The 22,018-nt window shown below is 40.8% G+C and overlaps 2 protein-coding genes across 3 annotated transcripts in view; both read right to left on the reverse strand.

The window, feature by feature from the left end:
• Window positions 1–50: 50 nt before the first annotated feature.
• On the reverse strand, window positions 51–13,866 carry slc29a3 (solute carrier family 29 member 3). Of its 2 annotated transcripts, none has more exons than XM_030070125.1 (7): window positions 13,707–13,866; window positions 10,193–10,330; window positions 9,636–9,968; window positions 7,852–7,934; window positions 6,570–6,796; window positions 6,157–6,319; window positions 51–2,569 (listed from the first exon to the last, which is right to left on the reverse strand). In XM_030070125.1, the coding sequence occupies exons 3-7, from the start codon at window positions 9,966–9,968 to the stop codon at window positions 1,939–1,941; spliced, it is 1,437 nt and encodes a 478-aa protein (XP_029925985.1). In that variant the 5' UTR covers window positions 10,193–10,330; window positions 13,707–13,866; the 3' UTR covers window positions 51–1,938. The 2 variants fall into 2 exon arrangements, with proteins under 2 accessions (XP_029925985.1, XP_029925984.1); XM_030070124.1 differs by having other exon boundaries at window positions 9,636–10,044.
• A 4,253-nt stretch (window positions 13,867–18,119) lies between these two features.
• The window catches only part of unc5b (unc-5 netrin receptor B), a 60,606-nt gene continuing 56,707 nt past the window's right edge, over window positions 18,120–22,018 (reverse strand). The window contains exons 15-17 of the mRNA XM_030070877.1: window positions 21,583–21,747; window positions 20,694–20,872; window positions 18,120–20,549 (exon numbers count right to left, since the gene is read on the reverse strand). Coding sequence (XP_029926737.1) covers window positions 20,384–20,549; window positions 20,694–20,872; window positions 21,583–21,747 — 510 coding nt within the window. The 3' untranslated portion in view covers window positions 18,120–20,383. The remainder of the gene's footprint in view (window positions 20,550–20,693; window positions 20,873–21,582; window positions 21,748–22,018) is intronic.

The raw sequence follows: 22,018 nt of genomic DNA on the forward strand, positions 1-22,018 counted from the left end.
CTCAAAAAAAAAAAATGCTTTTGAAAAATGAATACAGGCAGGACTAATTTCATTGACCCCCTAGGCTTACTCAAGTCATATTAAGCATTTAGCAAGTTATTCCAGTATCTCACAACAAAAACTCAGGTAAAGAACAATTTATTATTACAAGATGTATTTTACAAAATTCTCTTCCCAAATGTGTGATAAAGCTGTTTCTTTTATGGCTTCTGCAAATGATTACATGAGTCATGGTAAGCCCAAGTTGTCCAAATGCTCCCAAAAGCTGAGCTGAGGTCACTGGAGGTAGTCCAGAAAAGCAACACTTTACTGTAACTGGCAGATTTTGCCTGTTGCTGAAGTAAATATCTACAGCAATAATGAATACTCCAAGAGAACTAAAGGTGCAGTCTTTATGAAGTAAAAATGTTTAACTCAAGAATCATTCATTAAAGTAGTGGCTTTTTGCCACCACAAGTAAAGAAATTCTTAGATTTACATAATACCAGAAGTGGAAGCAGTTTTACTGGAAAGTTCAGTTCGTCCAGCTTGGTTCAGCTCAACAACCACATCCACAGAAATGCTGTGGATGACTTGGAGGAAACTGGTGGTGAATTGTAAACATTTTACTCATTATTTGACAAAACCATTAAGGCATACATGAAACGACTGAATTTGGTCCTGAGAGCAAGGTAAACCCACAAATTGAGAGAGAATTAATTAAAAAGCCACATTTTTCTAGCTGCATATCCATCAGTGGGACCTTGTACCTGCTTGCTATCTGGAGAATTTCACACATTTTTAATTCAGCACCGTCTGGATAACCTGTGGACAACTATACACCCCAAAATCCAACCCTCTTATCTAAACAAGGTTGTGCAAAAATATTTAGAGTTCTGGATATACTGTATGTGTGATAATGTACAAATGTGAGCTTTGTTTGGTAAAGTCCCTTAAAATGAACTTCATCTTGTTCTGTGTCTTTACTAACCACCTACTTTATCCTGACTTTTTGGATAAAAAAAATATTTGAGTGAACTAAACATCAGCATAAAATACATGTGTTTTGTGAGGTATGAAAGAATGTAAGGCTCTGTGATTAAGTACTGAAGTAAATGTAATGCTTGTAATGCCAACAGACAGCTGGTGCACTCCTCATCACAGCGATTTGCTGTTCAGGTGTTAATCAGCAGGGGGTGCACTCACTCTACTCTCCAGCCTCACTGTCTATCGTGTAGCTTAAAGGTTAATTCAAAAAACAGAGGAAAACAAATTAGATAATTTCCCACTTATTCCTAGTGGAATCTATCCTTCCAGACACTTTCTGTGTGATTTGGTGAGGTTTCCAGTTTGTTGCCCTGTATCCCAGCATAACGATACTAAAATGGGGTTGGGTGGGTATTCATTTGTGGAACATGAGCTGCACCGGTGAAAATTACATTAGAAAAACTCAAACAGTAAAAGCTCTTTCCAAAGACAATGACCTTGATACCCAGCATAATCTAATCTAATAAATTTTTGCTGGTGTTCCTTAGCACAAAATGGTTCCCAAGGGCTGTGGATTATGTTGGATATCTGTGTCATTGTTTTTGTAAAAAGCTTGCTGGTTGAGTTTTTCGTGTTGAAGATGTAATTTGTGTAATTACTGAATGTAATTTCTGAAGACAATTAGTTAATTGCAGCACTACCAACCTAGTTGTGGGGAAATACAGTTTCCTCATCATGATGCAACTTTTTGACACTTTGAGCTCCACCAAAGAATACCCATCCACCCCTGTGTATTCGGGTGTTGGGAAACAGGAAAGATCATTTTGCTGAATCACACACAAATTATATGGATGGATATATTGCACATTTTTTGTATCTCAGGTGAACTGTTTCTTTAATTGTACCTTTATATAGCAACCCTCATGTTGAAGCATGAGGGACAGGGAGTTGGCTCCCTCCTGGACAGTTTGTTCAGATGCAGTGCACAAGGAGCACGGCGAACGCTGAGCCGACAGCCAATCCCAAAGTGAGGAAGAAGGACATGACCACTCCTGTGGCCTCTGCCAGCTCCCTTGGCACCACCTTGGGCCCATAGATCATGGGCAGAGTGCCCAGGTAGCCGTTGGAGAGACCCAGAAGACAGTTGAAGACCACAGGGTACAGGTCACTGGGAAAAAGTACAGTGCGGAGGTGGTTCCTCGGCTGGAAATTACAGAACATGAATAGAGGGATCAAGACTGTGCGACACAGCACCAGCATGGGCAGGACTCGACTTGTAGGGCCGGGGACCTGCAGCCAGGCTGTGGACTGCCTCCCGCAGAAGTCCGCTGCATTGTACAGGAAGAAGCTGGTAAGGGGCACGAAGTAGGTGGTGGTCCATGGGCTGCCTGTGTCCTTGTGGACAGACTGGATGCCTGAGGAGACTGCAGGGAACACGGCGATGGAAACGAAGAAAACGTAGAAGACACTCAGGCCCAGCACCCATGTCTTCCTCAGGATTGGCCACAGTGGTGGAACAGAGATGCTACTCGCTGTGCCCGCTGCAGGCCCGCCCTCTGCCGTCACCTCTGGACTCGAGCACGACCCTGCCAGCATGTAGTATCTGAAAGAGAAACACAGCCAGGCAGGTTATATGGAGCAGCCAGTGCTCAACTCTGTTAATACTTCAAAGATAACATTGAGATACATCCAGATCCAAACATAACGTTGGCCGTGAACTTCTCTTAAAGTCCAAAATAAATAAAATAAATAAAATGCTTAAATCCAAGCAGTTGCACAAATCTGTGAATATTTTCAGTTCCACTAAGTTCTAATTGGCAACAGGAAAAGAAACTACATTGCTCTTCTTTTCTCTTCTTGGGTTTTAGTCCCTTTTTAAAGGAATCTAGCCTGTGGGATATAGATCACAAAATATTACCTTTTCATTCATATCAGCATTTTAAAGCCAGAATTGCATTTTATTATGGGAACAAATCAAATCAAAATCAATCAAATACATTTTTTTGTTTGTTTATTTTATTTTATTATTTTTTTGTGGAAAAGAGACTGGTCCAGATTGATGGTTCTATCCTGAATCACGGGGCACTGTAGTTTATTACTGATGGGAAGGCTCTCGCTCATGATTGTATCTTGTATGCTTGAGTTAATTGTGCTGACAAAATGATAAACCACACACATACAAGGTAACTACAAGTGCTGCATAGACAAAAACTACCGACTGTGTAAAATAAAGCATGCCAACGCTGCAAACGAGCTCCCCAACAGAAACATTTTGAGCGCACTGTCATCTGACGTAGAGCGGTGTGCCTAAAATGTTTCTTGCTTGGTTTGTCCATATAAATACCACTGTGGGAACGCATTTGACTGTTGATTACTTTATTTTTTGCAATTGGGTCAATAATCTGCTCTGTCCAGCCTCGTCTGAGTCTGCTTCCTAATTATTTCTGCATATAAATCTCTATAATATTTGGCTCATGTTACTGTCTACAGTCACAAGGATTTTTATTTTGCAGTTTGGTGCTCAAATCTGAATTGAATTAGGCAAACAGCTTTCATGAAAGAGGCGTGTTTTGGTCACTTTAAAATCATTAAGCTGAGGCAGACTTAATTAGGAACTGTATATAGGCGTCTGTGAGGCTGTAGTCTGCTATTGAAATATGGCTTTTTTTATATATGTTGTTTACAAGTTTCATGTTTGTCATGATACTGCCTTCTAAGTCAGATTCCTCTTGAAAAGAATTTCTTAATCTCATTGGGTCAATGGACATTTAATTCAATACTGTTAATCCCATAGGGTTTAGAATTGATTGAGGTTTTATCGATGACTTTGAAAGCCCTTCAGGATCTTGCACCCAGTTATATTTCAGATCTTTTAAATCCTTATACCCTTGAGCACAGTTTAAGATCCTCAGACAAGGCACTACTTGTTGTTCTTAATACACATCTTGTTACAAAAGGGAGCCGGGCTGCTGCTATATAATTTTGTCAAAGTCACTTCTTAAAACCAATGTTTATATAAAGGAATTCTCTTAACTCCTGTTTTATTGTTTATTTATTATTTCTTTCTTTGTGTATGTTTAGATTGTGAAATAGATTATTGAGCATCATTATGTCAGAAGTTGCTCATGTGGGACAAAAGAGATGAGTGGCCCTTTGGCAGAGTATATCCACCCTTTATTCCAGAGACCAGGGTATCGGGATATGTACATCTTGAAAGAAAAAGTCAATACTAATTTGACCAAGGATGCCGTTTTTCAACAGAATAGAGAAAACTGGGCAAGTGACATAAGGAGCAGCCAAAACTCAGTACATAGAGATTGATTAAAAATTAGTTCAGGACTGGAATATTTCCTTGTGGAAACTGGATATTATTTTGGCATTGATGAAAACGGATAGGTCTAGCCATTCATGTGGGTTACATGAAATTGAAAATGAAATGCATTTTGTTTCATCTTGTCCTTCGCATCACAATGAGAACGTCTTTGTTTAATAAGATTAATAGGAAAGATTAATAGGAAAGATCTGTTTGAAAAGGAAACATTTGCCTTTGCAGAATATTTGAAAAGGATGATCATTAAGAAAATACATGCTGTTTAAATAGTTATAATTCCTGAGAGTATTGCGGTTGGTATTATTATGCTGTCTGTGTTCTATGTTGCTGTAATTGTGTGTAATGTAATCCCACAGATGGGCTATTTAGATTGTATGACACGTTATTTAACATTGTCTACCATGCTTGCTTTGTTTTTTCTTTTAACTTTTTGCTATATTTTGCTATATAAATTAGGTGGATTATAAACCAGGGTTTCTGCAGGTATCAGCAAATCTAATTTAATGCTTTTTAATGCCACTTTAAACACATTTAATGCCCATGTCCAACTGCAGATACAGTTTTATACACACACACACACACACATATATATATACAGAGAGAGAGAGAGAGAGAGAGAGAGAGAGAGAGAGAGAGAGAGAGAGAAAATTGAAAGCATTTGACAATGCTAATCTTAAATATTTGAGAAAATCTAAATTTACATTAACTGTCACTCTATAGTGAATTAGAAATGGCTCACACGACAGTTTACAGTCTCAGAATTTATTTGCACATTTCAAAAATAACAAAACCAGCCTGAAGTGGTAGCGGCAGGTGTGGTGGTAGCAGCAGCAGCTGCAGGTATGGTGGTAACAGCAGCAGCTGCAGGTATGGTGGTAACAGCAGCAGCTGCAGGTGTGGTGGTAGCAGCAGCAGCTGCAGGTGTGGTGGTAGCAGCAGCAGCTGCAGGTGTGGTGGTAGCAGCAGCAGCTGCAGGTGTGGTGGTAGCAGCAGCAGCTGCAGGTGTGGTGGTAGCAGCAGCAGCTGCAGGTGTGGTGGTAGCAGCAGCAGCTGCAGGTGTGGTAGCGACAGCAGAAGTTCCGTTGCGGTCACGGCAAGAAAAATTCGACACAATTAACTGCTGCATGCCTTTAATCACCGACTTGTGACTATCTGACAGCATGTGAGATTTCACCGCATTGATGCCCACTGTGCAAAGTTTGAAGATCTTTTTGCACACTCTGCAAAATGCCTCTCCGGGTTTACCGTCGATGGGCTTTAACCAGGTTCTGAATTGTTCTTCCTTCAACCACTTCTGCTGAAATTTCCCAATTTTCCGACATTTGCTAATATTCCCACCGCTTTCACCACAGCATGAGCACGCTCACAGCACGTTGCATTCCAAGCATCCAGTGTTGTAAACAATAGCCAATTAAAGGATTCCGCCTGTCAATCATCACACTATACTTCCGATCAAAATTATTAAATGTTAATATAATCAAAATAAATCGTGAATAACAATGTTTTTTTGTTTCATCAAGTGTATTTAATTTTTTAATGCCTTTGGACATCGAATTTAATGCTTTTTAATGCCAACTTAATTTTCGCAAAATCTATTTAATGACTTTTAATGCTTTTTAATGACCCGCGGAAACCCTGTAAACATAATTTTTTAACAATAGTAGAATACAAGATGACTGTGGTTTGCCATGAATTCATACCAACATCAGTTAAGATTAACTAGTTCTTGTAGATTCAGCCGTAAGTGAATTTCATAGACAACGGTGAGGTGTTCTCATTTTTTTTTAACTATTGGAAAATAAAAATACAGGTGTGAGATTTATATCAAAGACATATGAAATCTTTAGTCTGCTACTGACCGTGAGTAAGCCAGCCTGGGCAGCAGCAGGTACAGGACGATGCAGAGCACAATGAAGATGTCGGCTGTCAAGAAATAGGCCAGAGCGCTGTCTGTCACATCGTCAGCCACTGCCAGGTCCATTATTGATGCTAACGCTGTCAGTGTGCCTCCCATGGCCTGGCCTGGGACAGGAGAGGGCATGAGAGGGAGGTATTGGTAACAACAACAATATGCTTTATGATTCACAAATAAATAACAAATATGTTTAAAGCAGAACAATGCTGCCTGTAAATTCATAATACTGGACATGAGGAGTTGACAAGTCCATGTCCTCTAATTCAAATCAGCTAAGCCAGCTGTCAGTATCAGTGTAAATGCTGCACAATGGCCTGACTGGGAGGAGTTCAGTAATTCTTAAGTGTGGGGAGCCACCTGATATGAGAGCCTGAGAGATCCTCATGGGGAAGTGCCCGCTGATTCCAAACATGCTGCCAGTAAAGACGTTGGAGGCACCGCTGACGAAAGCCACGCTGACCAGCGTACCAGTGAAGAACTCAACCCTCCGGCTCGACACGTCCACCTTCACCAGCACCGTGGTCGCCACAAACACCAGCAGGATGACAAACAGAGATGACAGGATCCGTACCTTTGGGGAGAACCTACCAACACACACACACACACACATAAGCAAACTGCCCTACTAGTATACTGGGTCAACACAAATGTAAGACAAGATGGTACTCATTATCCATTAGTGACTATAACAAGTTTTCTGTTGAGGGAGATAATCTTAAAATGGTATAAAACTTTAACATGAGGTGCTAGCACACTCAGGACATTTTACCCTGCAGTGAGTCACCCCAGGACTCACCTGAGTTCAACCCTGCTTCTTTTCACGTTTGTTTTATTCACTACCCCACAACTTTATACATACTTACAAGTTTGGAGAAGCTGTTTTCACGCTAATTATTTTAATCCTGGGTTGAAGAGACAGCATTTTTAAAGTAATTTCTCAGAAATAATGTCTAGGTTACTGAGGACAGTGTAACTATAGTAACCCATAGTGGTAAAAAAGCCTGTCCTTGAATATTTTCACTTTGCCAGATGTTTATCTGTTGGAGAATGTCACCGTTAGACCAAATTACTCTTGACATTTAGCTATTTTGTTTAGCCAACTAATACCCTTATCCAGAATAATACCAGTCCATTTGTTTCCTATTAATGTCAGCTGCTCCTCCTAATTCTGCAAACAAGGGGTGAGCTCAACCCGGTTGTTTTCACACAACGTTTTACACCCTGGAGTGAAAATGAACATGAAACTGCTTGTCCTCTTATCAAGGGGTCGCTCCGGGTTGAAAATGTGAGTGTGAAAGCACCTATATGTATGTCCATGACCAAACAACACAGACTGGTCAAAGTCAAGGAGAATGTAAAGGGAAAGAAAAGGCTATTACTCTAACTATAGTATGGTATTATAACTCATCATAGAATTGTTTAATATCCTTTTTCTGGGATGGCACCTTAGCTAGAATGGCAAGTGTGGCAACGTAACATGAAAATGCAAAAAAGCAATGAGCTCATAGCACATGTGGACCTCGGGCTTGTAGGCCTGACAGTGAGCAGGGTATTGGCCAGTGGTGAGGGAATTCAGTAAGGTGTGTGTCTGTGTGTGTGTGTGTGTGTGTGTGTGTGTGTGTGTGTGTGTGACAACAACCTGTTAACTAGGATGTAGTTGAGTATCATGCACAGTACGGAGGGCACCGTGGAGGAAATAGCCAGGTAACTTTCAAAGTAGTCCTGAGAATAGTGACAGAGAAGACCAAACATCAATTGTTTGCTCAAGAATGTGCTTGAACGTGAGAGCACACACACTCGTGCACACAATCCCACACATGAGGAAGCGAAAGGAGAGGGCAGAGATACATAAATCTACCAGACTCCTGCCTTTCTCTGGCCTTGCTGTGGTTACTCAGTCAAATGACAAACTCTAAAATTTGAACTGTTCTGGGTGATTTTGTGAGCAATCCCCCAGTTCAGTTCAGTGCTGCATCTGGTACATTATGAATATCTGATCCAGCTGAAAAGGTATTGCCAATGGTTTTTCAAAGATATCTGTACACCTTCCACAAAAAAATCAGTGAATGCTTCCTTTCAAATAACAGTTAAGCAAAAGCCAGCCATTTATAATATTGTTTTAGCAGATAACTACCTACTTTTAGTAAACTGAAAAGCATTCGTTATGTTATTAGTGACACAAATGTTTACTCAAACATCACACAACACTCTTCACGCCACCATGACATTATCCCTAGGGGCTATTCACAATTTCCAGAGTCAACTTTTCAATACAACAAATAGTCTGTACTCCCCCCCGACAGTGCACGGTATCCGTTTCTCTGCTTTTGCTAGCATTTCCAGCCGTGCTCATTTTTCCTCCAGCAGCTCAATGGGTGACATCAGCTTTTGTTTGGTATATCTGATTTCATGCACTTGCATGTGATGTGTTTTCATGTTGATTATGGGTGGGATGGCTGATAAAGTGTTTCTGTCCCATGACAGTAACTCTGCAAGAGTGACCACAGGCTTCAGTACTGTCCTCCGCAATTAACCATTTAATTAAGCCAATTAATTGCACATCTACCAGTTCTAAAAGGATAAAAACTGAACATTTTTCTATTCCATACTGAAATATATTCCCAGTGCATTTTAAGAAAATATGTCTTGTTTATCATATTGCAATGCCCAGTAAGTATCTAAAAAAAAAAACCTCTTCAAATTTGTTCCTAGCATGTATTCTTCCACCATGGAGTCTCTTTTTGAAGAGCAAGATGAAATAAAAGCATGACTCTGAGTGAGCTAAACTTCCTCAAATTTAATGGAGCTGCTGCAACTGAATCACCAACAGGAGTCAGCCAATTAACATATAAATAGCTTCTTTTGCTGAGTGACATTTATCCATAACATTTCTTGGATTTTCTGTGTTTACTTGCCCTGAGCTGCTTCTCATGAGATCATCAACCACATGTTTGCTGCACAGGAATAAGACAGATCTACTTTTTAATAATGAACCTCTCATCCTCCTTTTCGGCTACTGTGCAAGTTTCCTTCAGTCCACTTCACAGATTAAATTAAAGTCTGTCTCATTTAACTCCTGGCCATTTTAGCTGTTGAAACCAACAAACATCTGGGCTACAGTTACCTGTTTTGAAGGACATCTTAAATAAAAGAAACTGGTCCATATGTTTATGTGACTGGGATTCCAGTCACACCAGTAACTCTGAAAAGAACAACTTTCCTCTTTAAACTAGCACTACTGCAACTATTCCTGGAATCCTTTGATTCTCAGATGTGAATGGACGCTCTGTTCTCACAGCTGTCACAGGATCATCACAATATGTTAAAATGCATGCATGATGGCACAAATATGCACATCCGCATGTACACACATGCACAGTGAACAAACACATGGCTGTTATGGCTACTTTCAGCCTCACTCACACTGAGATCTGAGTGGGGTTCCTCGCGGCCAGAGTCATCACTGGTGTTGCTCAGTTTATACATCCAGTAGTGTTTGGCTGTTATGAAGAAGTTCCAGGGCAGCAGGGAGCCGATGCCCATCAGGAAGAAGATGATGTACACCAAGTAGTATGAGTCCTCTGGAGAGTGGCGTACGGCCAGGGGCGCTGTGGAGTGTCTGGGCAGCAGAGGGGCACGGTCTGCAGAGGGACCCTGATCATCACTCTCCTCATCCTCAGGTAAGCTGTGGTTGCCAAGAGCAGCTTTCACATAGGAGGAGTTGAGGCTGGGCTGCAGAGCGTCCGTGCAATCCATCTTCAGAGACAGAGTACACACACACACACACAACCAAAGGGAGGGGCAAAGGGAAGAGAGGGCGAGGAGGGGAATACTATGAAGAGAGGGCAGGAAAATGGGAGAGCAAGGGATAGACGGGCAGATGGGAAACAAAGAATGAAAGCATGAGTTTAAAAATCAATAAAACGTGGGGGTGTTATTGGAATAAGTGGAATAGAACAGGGCCATTCAAACAGACTTACTTTTAGTTGTGCTTTTCCAGCGAGGAAAGAAAACGACTATCTTTGTTGGGAAAACATAGCGCAGAGCGTCTTCTGGGTTACAGCTGGAAGAAACCAGTCCAGTGGTCCAGGTCTTAGGTACTGGAAGACAGACAGCTCCTAGATGTGGAACCATTCAAAAATAGAGAATCACGTGGTGGACTCAACCAGAATTGTCACAATTTCCAGCATTATCGTTGTATTATTCAATTTTATAAAACCCAAAACATGACCGACATCAGACTCTGGCCTCTCGGAAGGGTTAAAAACACTCACTGAATGCTCCCCATGGCTCGTCGCGTTTGAGACTTGACTGATTGATGCTGATTTTGGCTTCCGCAAAAACCAAGACTTTTTTTAAAAAAAACAGGCTAATCAAAATAGTTATCAGGATCCATACCCCTCCAATGGAGTTGGATCAGATGTTTTCACACTTTTCTGTTTGGGTGTTTGCTAACACGATATCTCCAACTGTTATGTACAGCTTTGCACAAAACATTGTGGAGCAGCTGGCCATGGGGCACAGAAGGACTGATTAAACCTTTCATGTTGATTGTCCAAAAGGGAGTGCTGCATTGCAATGGGTGTAGCTTTAGATAAAAATCCATGTAACTTCAACGGATTCACGTGACGTTAATACCACAAAACTTTATGGAAAGGCTGGTCACAGAGTAAAGAGGAATTTGAGCTCTCACACTGATTTTTCGATATCCAACATGTAGAACTGGCATATCTTGACAATTTCATATCGTTGGCAGAGATATGCACTTCACTGAGTGCTCTCTAGCTAAAATTTGAAACTGTGTAACTGTTACATATCTAATCAGTTTTTAATAAAACCATTCCATCCCTTGACATTTATTCCCGTCAGGCGTGACCAGTGTCATTCCAGCAGGAGTACCCAGCAGGCATTTCCCAGGTCCCTAAGCCCACATTAATGATGCTGTAAATAAATGTGGCATGACCTGGCCTGAAGTTACCCATGTGCTGCTTGGTCAGCATGAAAGAAAGGACAAACGCGACACACGCCTTCTTCAAGGGACGCAGAGACGTACACAATTCAATAATAGTTCTACATCATGTTTCAGATGATGTAGAATGGGATGTCATGAACACATTGTCTCTCCTCGCTCTGCTGTTGCTGCACCATCAACATTTATGGGTCTCCTGGCATCATTACTATTTCACAGCGCTGTGTGGATGTGCTCTCCCACAGTAGGAATGTGTCCTTGACTGCAAAAGACAGATGACTGCAGTCGGTGTTAGATAAAGCCCACACACCGCAGGATGAGAAATTCTACTGAGATAAACCATCTCAGCATTTTACCACTGAGTCTGGATCACACTTCTATTCTAGGGAAAGCATGTCAAGGGAAACTGGAGGTCTTTATATGACTCATTAATGACCTCAGCAATACCTCCCCTCGATGTCATGTTTTCAGCTGACTACACCTTAGTCAATGAATGATGCATATCACAATGGTCACAAGACAGGACCAACTCCCTGTAGGACTCCCAAACTGGCAAAACAGGATTTCTCTGGCATCACTTTCTTGCGCAACATGTGGTTATTTTTACCACTTCCCAAGGGCCCAAGGGATTTCAAAGAGCTGACCTTGTGTCCCAAAGCATCATGTGTTGCTACTGATGAGGAAGTAGAACTCACGACACTCACTCCAGACTCAGAAAAAGCACACTCTCATCTGGTAGTTGTGCTGACTCTGACTTTATTTTTCACTTCAAAGTAAAGGTCTACTAGCTTAATTTGTATCAGAGCCTTCGTTGGTGTTTACACATATCAACTAGACACATCAGAGTGAACTAATGTAGCCTATGCTCATGTTATTTCTTTTGGCAACACTGTTGTGCAGTCAGTCCAACATTGACTAGATCAGCACGTATGACAGGTATGAAAGCAGGTATGACATTTTATGCATAATGTAGAACAAAGCATAACAAGCTGCATTTTGCACGTAACAAAAGAAAAAGTTCTTGCTTTTGCCTGCTTTGATTTCAGGAACGTCTCGCACTGAGCTTTGTTTTGACGTGTTTCCCTTACCTACAGGAGACAGCAGTTCGCTGTTTGACAAAGTATTAGTTTCTTAATAGCTAAATCTCCATGCACACCTTGTGCACAGGTGAAGGAGGGCTTGTTGCGGCAGGAGATGGTTGCCACAGTGTTTGTTTCTATGGCTTTCATTTACACACACCTGTCCATGTCAGGTGCGAGTGTTCTCTGTGAAGTAACCTACTAGCCTAACTGTGAACCTTAACCCTCCTATTATCTCTGGGGTCAGTTTGACCTGGTTCAATGTTTAACATCTCTAAATACATGCTTAACATTGTTTGCTTCATATTTAATTATTTTTCCTAAAATAATCGGGACTACTGGGGAAACATAAGATTAACATGATGATATGTTTTCAATGTCCTGTACACATTTGGTATGCATTTCTGTTTCTCTGGGGTCAATTTGCCCCCAGGCTGTTTTAGCTGTGTAAAACACTGAAGAAATATCAACATTTTACACTTTGTTTTAGCTGATTTGGATCACACTGAGGAACTATAACATGCTATTTACAACCTTCAAAAAACTTTTCTCTGCTTTAGGGCCCTTAACCCCCACCACCATAGCTGTAGTAATGTCGGAACCACTGACAGTTAATGTGACATTTGGGAAAAACATGATTCCCACATGAAATCTGGTGTATTAGGGTTGTCAGTGGAGGAGCTTGTTTGTTTGTTTTATTTATATAAAGTCCCTTACACATAAACTAGGTTCGTAATTTTAGTTCTAATAATTTTCAGGCGGTTTAAATTGCTGACCCAAGCTGATAAAAAGTGTTACAACATTTAAAGGTAACAGCAGGATTAAATAAACTTGGCTAACTTATTTGGGCTTGCCACTTTTGGCCTCCTATCGTTTCGGCTAGCTAACCACAGCAAACCCGAATAAAACTGGGATACATTATGACTGGAGCAAATAATTGCAACTGGCCATAAATACTTATTACAGAAGTTTACGAGCTGAGCTGTCGTGACAGGCAAACAAAGTGTGTATCTTGGTCGACAGGGTGGGCTTCACCAGAGTCACTCAGCAATACAGCGCCTAAAAGCTGATTTATTGTTGTGCCATGTCGACTGCAGAGCTGACAGGTAAATTAATAAAAACAGGTAAAATAAGCGGCACACCTTTCATAGGCGAACGGGCGTGATTTATTTTGGTACCAGATGTTAAGTGCCAGTGTTTCTCTACCAGGTGAACAACACTGAAATAAGTGTTACCATTAACCAGCTGTTTATCACCGCGTAACTTTAGGCAAAATAACTTTAGGCAAAATGGTGTGCATCTTAAGAAAACCTCAGGACTGGAGGCTGGCTCGGTATGACAAAAAACCTCGGTAAAGCTTTTCGTTGGACGGACAGCTGTCTCTAGCAGTGTTAGCTCGCTAGCTCGACTGAACATAAATCATAAAGGTAAACAAACATTTCTTACAGCAGCCGTCTCCCTGGCTGTGTCCTCGGCTCCTGCTCGCCGTGATCCAGACTGAACTAAAGTCCCTTTTCACGGCAAACTTCATCTCTGGTCAGATGACAAACCGCAGCTAAGGGCTTCAAATCAACCAATTTTCTATGTTGGATGTTGCACTAGCTAACGATTACTTCCGGTGCACCTTTTCGAAATAAAAGCGTGTGTTTACGATCAGGTTAAATGGCATTTCAAAATACAGTGAAGTATTTATTTATTTATTTATTTATTTATTTATTTATTTATTTATTTATTTATTTATTTATTTATTTATTTATTTAGACAGGGCGTTCTTAGTGTAAATGTTATAAATTGCATGACAGAAATAAATATTGCACAAATTTTCGAGAACGATAGAGAGCGAGAGATAGGTCTACAAAATATGAAATAACAAAAAATTATATATTTGCATATGTTACTAAATCATATTAATTATGCGTGTTTTCAGTGCTTAATGAATTGACATCTTTTCTACAAATTGACTTGGTGTAGTTTTGTCTATATCATCATATTCTTTGTCGCTGAAATCATCAATTTTAATCCAAGCCGTAACTTTTCTAAATAATGTGAATGTGTGAAAGTCATTATCACTTTAGAGATATCATTCGTTTTCACCTCCTGACCCAGCCACGAGTATTTTTTTTAAATATAATTTCTGAATAATAGGGAATAGAATTTAATTCCAACCGAACTTTGTAAATGCCAATGTACTAGATATTGTACTATCTTTAAGATTATTTTAGGTTCATAAGATTATTTTCAGTTGTACTTAATATAATGGGAGTGGTGGTGACACTGTGACACTGGACTAAGGTCTGCTTCAATCATGTTTAAAGACTGAGTTATGCAGTTATTTCAAGCAGCAATCATCTGCAGCATTATCAATGTCTTGGCTGTTTGTTTTTGTTTGTTTGTTTGTTTGTTTGTTTGTTCGTTTAAATAAATACATTTCATACCTTAGTATAAAATATTTTTAATTCCAAACTTTTGAATATTATTATAGCAGTGGGGTCACTGCTTAATAACTTAACAGCATCACCAGCGCTACTAATATGTTGCAATGGATATCATAATATGTTGCTAGGTTACAGCTAGACTTCACTCCACCAGAGGCCCCAAGTAATTTATCCTCTGCTCGCATACATACATATGAGGAATTGAAAAGCAGACAGGAACATCACATTTATTTTACTAAAATAAGCATTTCAGTCTCATGCAATTTTATGTGGCTTCAAAAGCACATAAACCTTATATTGTTAAAATCAACAAATGATCTGCATCACCATGATTACCTGTCATTGCTTTTCCCTCTTAAATTATGTTTTCTTTGTCATTCAAAAGGAAAAGAGTGCAGATTTTGTTAGACATTATATCATGGGGGCACTGGTTTGGTTTGGATAGTCGCCTTTATAATGTGTATGTTAGGTGGTACAAACACCAGCAGAGGGCACTGTGGGGCAACACATCTGTCCTCTTGTGTGAGAGCAGGACAATTATCTGCCTGGAGAAAAGGAATAAGGATGAACTCATGATAATTAAGTGGAACATTGTCCAGAGACAGAGCCGATCCAACCCACAGCTGTTGAACTGCTGTTTCCTTCTGGCAACAACAGACCCGATCTTTGTGCCACTGCAAAATAATAATGCATCTTTGTACCATTCCTAAAGACACTAACAATGCACTCCAGCATGTTATTCTCTCTTCTATAACCCTGAGCAGAAATGCCCCTCATTATACCTATTCATCATATTTCAATAATACTGCACAGCTGTTACAGTCTCATTTGTAAACTATGCCCTTTTTTAGTTTTTTCCCCAGAAAGTAAGTTTTTTTCATGATCACCTAGTATTTTCATAAAACTAAGCTCCCTTTTCATTTTTTTGTAAATCCTATATATGTTTCTGCCACTATAGTCACATATTCACATATTTACATGAACTACAAAAAAAAACCCTTATTGGTAAATAATGCAGAATATGTTCTGTAAATATTGTGCATAAAGTATACATATTGTGCATAATACATGTATTATGTATGGGATGTTTACTATCCATTCTGCCGTCATACAGTGATCTTGGAAAAAAAAATCTTCAAAGCTGTATTTGCATGAACTCAAGATTACTCGCATTGTGGGCCCTATCTTGTGCCACCCGCTATCCGCTGCCACTACCCGCTACCCGCAAATTGCGGATTTAGGAGCTTCCGCTATCCCTAAACGGTATCTTGTGCCACCCGCTACCCGCTATCCGTTATGCCAACTTCATCATTTGCGCCTGGAGGTGCGTCGTGGGCGTGTTTCATGCGCTATCCCTAAAGTTGCTATCTTGCGCACACACTTTAGGGATAGCGGATAGCGGGTGGTCCTGACCACCCGCTATCCGCTTTCCCTAAAGTTTGGGCTGTCAGGAGAGCGCGCCCAGGCGGCTTCAATGCGCACCCCGACGGAGCCTCACCACGCACACGGTCGGACTGATACCGGGACGCCGCCGGAATGGACTGAGTATATTACTCATATAGACTGTTTAGAGGAAAGACTGTTTTAATTGGACACTAACGCCAGCACGTTTTATTGTTTTAACATAAGCCAGCAGCTGTGCTATATTTTTATTATTATTTTAATATTTTATTTGCCCAATCTACCTTGTCAATGAATTAGTTTACACATAGTTCCACCTCTGCCTCTTGTGTGTGGTGTGTGACCCAGGGATTTTACTCAATCAGTACAACCTTGTGACACGTCCACTTGGACACATGTGGCTCCATCTCCCGAATTAACTCGCCTATAATATAATATATAATATGTATATAAAGCCACCTTGCTTTAGCCTCAGTAGAAGCCCTGAGAAAATCTACCTCCCTCTCTCCATCGCGGGTTTAGGATTTAGGATTTAGGATAGCGCATCCTGCCCTTAAAGGCAATGGCACCTGGCACACTGATTGGTTTAACTGGCGTAACGCCCAAAACACGCCTATACATAATATAGCGGGTAGCGGAGGTGTTTTGCGGATAGCGGGAGGTGCACAAGATAGCAATTTTACGGGGGAACGCCTCTTCCTAAATCCTAAATCCGCAAATAGCGGGTTTAGGGAGTCTGGCGCAAGATAGGGCCCTGTGTCTGCTGGGAAAAAAACAACAACACAGCATCACACTGTGGGAAGAGGTTGGGGGTTAGCTTTTATACAAGTGCTTTATGTAATATAAAGGGTTCAATTAACTCATGCACTGAAGGGTGGCACATCAGTCCCAAATTAGCATTGCATCTAATGAAACAGGTGCAAAGGGTTGCTCGCCCATTAAGACCATATTGCAGTGAACACTTGTTATACAGACCTTTCACTGGGATATTTGTTGTAGATGTAAGGGCCAAATCTGACGAATCCCCACACACCTTGCACTCATAAAAAGAAGGTGAGGTAGGAATGCTCAGTCTTAACGCGTGGAATCAATTCTAAAAGGCTACTATTAGTGTCTCTAAAACCTTGTTAATTTGAGGTCTGGACAGCCTGCCAGTTAAAAGCTTTCAGAGCTAAATGGACCCTGAGGGAATCCTCCAATGAGGTGTGAGGGTAAGGCTGAGTAGCTCTGCTTTTTCTGTGGAATTGGGGTTGTAATTAATAAAAAAAAAAAAAAAAAAAAAAAAAAAAAAAAAAACATGGATGCTATTTAAGAGTGTTACTATTCCACCAGCAAGCTCAAAAGAAACCTGTAATTCCCTATCAAGATTATGGAAATAGACCTTACATCATTTGGTTTGCAATAATAACATTTTTTTTGCACAACATCAGACAAAGCACACAAAAAGTACTCTTGTTAAACTAAGAAATATAATTTATTGCATAAAAATTATATTTAGTTACAGGTAAGAAGGCTAGACGTTTATTTACAATTGGTAGTTTACAGAGATAAAACAACGTCACTGAATCCATTTTTTTCCCCGTAAAAATGTTTGTGACTCGCTTTTTGAACAAAGGCTAAACTTTTCTCTTTGATGGGAGCGAGGTGGGATCCAGTCCAGCTCCGGGACAAACTGCTCGGAGCCGAAGCCAAAGATCCAACAGATACTCAAGAAATCTGGCGAATAAACACTGTAGTCTACAGCTAGCAAGTCTCTGTAACAGGATCTGGGGGAAGAAAGTAGTCCTGCAGTGTTCAGGGATGCACGAAACTGAACCGGTCATGTTCAGGTATCTCCTCACGGGCAAAGATCTGCAGGGCACGTGTTCAAAATGTTAATCAGAACTCATATTACAGCCATCACACCTTAGTATCTTTAGTATTCCCACATGTGCTTTTTCGGTAGTGGCGTCCTTGATCAACAGTCCAATCCTTCAGATCCAGATGGAGAATTTCAACACATATTACCATCACCAAAAAGTCATTTTTCTGTTTTTTTTTTTGTTTTGTTTTTTTGTATTTGTTTATAATGCTTTCTTCAACCACTTGAACCCACAAATCAATCGATAAACCCTGTCAATGCCCTGATCTGAAAAAATATAATTACTCTTCCAGGGAACAAAAGAAATCAAATGCTTCACTGTTCTTTTGTACTTGCATAGCACTTACAAAGAGAAATGACAAATCTTAAGGGTGCTACACACACGTGCACACCCACCCACCCACACGTACCCACTCACACACATACACGCACTTATGCTTTTAGTTCATTCACACAAAACAGTGACATGACTCACTGCTGAAGAGGAGGGATACTGCCTGTGTTTTGGTTTTGTGTTTTCAAAGATTCGAACACTTTTTTGCTTCAAGGGAGGAAAAAAAAAGACTCGATAAACACATAAAAATATTAAGTAATGAAAACATTACAGATGACAGCATTTGAATTTCAGTCTGACAACAACTGACAAAACAATATTGACAATGCAAATAGCTCGAGGACCCTGACCACAAAGCAGGCGGTTTAGTAAAAAGGTAAACAATCTGTTATCAAATAGAGAAAAGGGGGGAAATAATGAGTTACAGGGAAATGGATAGAGTGATGGACATATAGACAGATAAGTGGCAGATAGACAATAGAGTGAAACATAATGCAATTAGTCTTGAGGTAAATTTTATGGTCCCTTGCTGCCTAGTTGATACAAGGCGAGGCTAATCTATTCAGCAAAATTCATCTCCCAACAACAGTAGAAACTGCTCTCAGTTACAGCAAAGCAAAATGCCTACGAAATATAGCTTACAGCATATTCACCTGGACATTTCACCACCTCTAATCTTGTTTTACAGATTATAGTTTACATTTTGAATAGATACACAATATTGAAAATAACAAATAAGCATGGTTTTGTTATTCACCACTGAGATATCCGCTGTGCACCAAACTCTCCAATTTGGCCTGCTCTACTAGAATTGAAAATCATACACGGTAGCTCAAGAGCCTAATCAAGCACAAATGAGGAAAAATAAAAGGTTCTACATGATCATAACAGCAATGACAGTGGAAAAAAAAAATAATAAAATAAAAAAATCCACAAATATGGATAATAACTTAAAGAGCGTTCCCCAAAGGAAACTTTTAAGGGATGACCAGAAAGCTCTCCTGCAGTTTATTCTCGACAGATTGGAGGAGTGTGGCAGAGAGATAGAGGGATGCGAGGAGAGATGAAAGAGAACACCCCTGTGAGTCGGAATGATATGCCAAGGCTTTGAGGCATTTGTTGGTACAATATAAAGAGTCAGTCGGTCTAGTTATCCGCCAATCCTGAAACAAACTTCAAAATCCACCCTCCTACCACAAAGAAAGGCAGCTTTTCCCCAGCCCATAGCAATATGCTCAAGCCCTCCAAAACTCGAGGGTTCGGTCCTGATATGATTTGTCGTCGGTAAAAGCAGTTAGACAAGAAATCCTAGCCTGTCTCAGTCAGAAGGAATTAATGACCTGTTTGTCCATGTGCCTGTTGGAGTGTTTCTGTAGCCTGAGGAGGTTGGAGACAGGTTGGTGCCGCCTGTCATTCAGTGCACACACACAGCATGACAATGGAGACTACGAGACATGATGCGGTTGCTAGAAAACAAAAGCCCCTGCCATGAGGTGAGATGGTGTTTAATCATGCACTTTCATGCTGGTAATGACGAACAGGTATTACTGAGTGAGCGTCTGCTTATTTGTGCGTGTGTGTTTGTGTGTTAATGTGCGTGCTTTGCTGTACTGAATACTTGGATTTCTTTTTTCTTGTATATGTGTGTGTGTGTGTGTGTGTGTGTGTGTGTGTTTCCCAAAGCCGTGCTATTTATATACAAGAATATGCTCATTTCAATCTTTAAAGAACACAATTAACAACACACGACAGATGAATTTACACCTATTGTACACCATTGTGCCTTCAAATTGTTTTCACTCTCTGTGGAGGTGCAAGATTGGTTTGAATGGAGGACTCAAGCTGAATCAAGTTAGCAGTTATTGTAGGATGGCTGGTGTGGGAATGGGTTTTTGTGGATATGCAGCTACAACGACTGATCAGGGGGTAGTGTGCTGAGAGGGAGATGAGGCAGAGGTAATAATATGAAGGAACCAAAATGCTCTAAAGGCTTATGATTTGTGCAGGGCTGTGCATATTCATAGGCAGGTTTTTATATTTTTTATCATGGTGGCAAAAAAATTCCTTGCTTGCTCTCTTGTTCCTTGACCAGTCAGCAATCCCCATCTGTTGTCATGACAACCAGCACCTCACTTTTGCCCATCTCTTCTAGTGCAGTCGCCAGAGAGACCAAGTCTGCGTCACCTTGGTGACAAGCTTCCCATAAGTCCAGTAGAACACCTGTGGGGCTGGGCTTTGTTGCAAAGTAGTTCAAGTACCTGAGGGAGAGAACGGCGGAGCAAGTTGTCAACACAGAGCGACAGAATGGCAGATGCACACCAACAGAATGAACGATCACAAACATCGCTGCATTACAAACATGCTACACAAACAAACACTGGGTAGCAAGGGAGAGCTCTCACCTGTCAAAGCCCAGACTGTGTGCCAGTAGTCTCCAGTCACAACCGCGAGCGCTCGGTGCATCCAGACTGGCACAGATCTTCTGGCGGATGGATGCAGGCAAGCGAAAGGCATAAGGTCCCACTTGAGAGGAGGGCAGGCAGGCGCCCCCCGAAGGGAGGGGAGAGTGTGGAGGCTGGGTCTGTGCAGAAAGAAAATGAGAGAAGCATTGAGACAAAAAAAAAAAAAAAAAAAAAAAAAAAAAAAAAAAAAAACAGCGATTCAGTACCAAAGTATAGGTGTGTGAACATCAACCTTCACCACGATATGATACCATGTTGACACCTGAGGCAACCTCCAATACTTGGCAATATCTCACATTTTGCTGCAATTTCATTCAGTGCGGTGTGATACGGTAATACAAAACGTGATATCAATAATTGGAATCCAGCTATTATGCACATATGTTATACCAGGGGGTTTCAAACTTTTTCATTTTCTGGACCCCCAAGTTGACTTTCATTAAGCCACAGACCCCCATCTGAAGTGATTTTGTCCTCGGGAGAGATGCTACGTGTCAAGACTGACAAACCGATTCTTAGTAATGAGATACAAACATACTGTTAAAATAAACCACTTTTATAGTTTTTATTATAACAATTCAGTTATTAAATTGTAGTGAGATTTTGTGCTTATCAATGAAAAACCTAACATTAGACACATTTTCTTTCAATCCAGATAGAACTCGTTTTTCGTGTTTGAACAATACAAACAGCATAACACTGAACCAATGAATATTCACACCACTAAGCAAGTCACCTATGTGTTTGCTGGGATAACTGTGTGGTGTTAGCATCTGTGTCTGCGTAAGCACTGAAATCCCATGGGCCTTATTTCCACTGTCGTCATTACCTCCTGGATGTCTGTATGCAGCTGGAATATCTGGCCCTCCCCTTCCACCTGCCGTACACAGATCTTGCAGGTGAGCTGCGACACAGCCAGGCTGCCTCTCTCCAGGCTGAAGGTGCAGTGCAGGGGTCTCTGGCTGCCGCTCCAAATGTGGTAGAATGGGATTTCCTATCACACAAAGAAAAATGGTGAGAGCAAAGCTGGGAAAAAGGGGTCTATGCACTGCGGTGAAAGTGTCTCTGTGCTAAGTAGCACAGCCAAGCAGGATCTAGGACACACTTTCCATTCCAGGAGAGTGCAATGAACTTTAGGGTGTGTTCACCAAGTGGGGCTCTATGTGTTAGTCATTAAAATGGACTGATCATAAATTTTGACCACTATGCGAAGTCCTATTTATTTATTCAGAGAGGGTTCAGACTGCTATCTGGATGCTATGGCC

The sequence above is a fragment of the Myripristis murdjan genome, chromosome 15 (genome assembly GCF_902150065.1).
Source record: "Myripristis murdjan chromosome 15, fMyrMur1.1, whole genome shotgun sequence".
Classification (NCBI taxonomy): domain Eukaryota; kingdom Metazoa; phylum Chordata; class Actinopteri; order Holocentriformes; family Holocentridae; genus Myripristis; species Myripristis murdjan.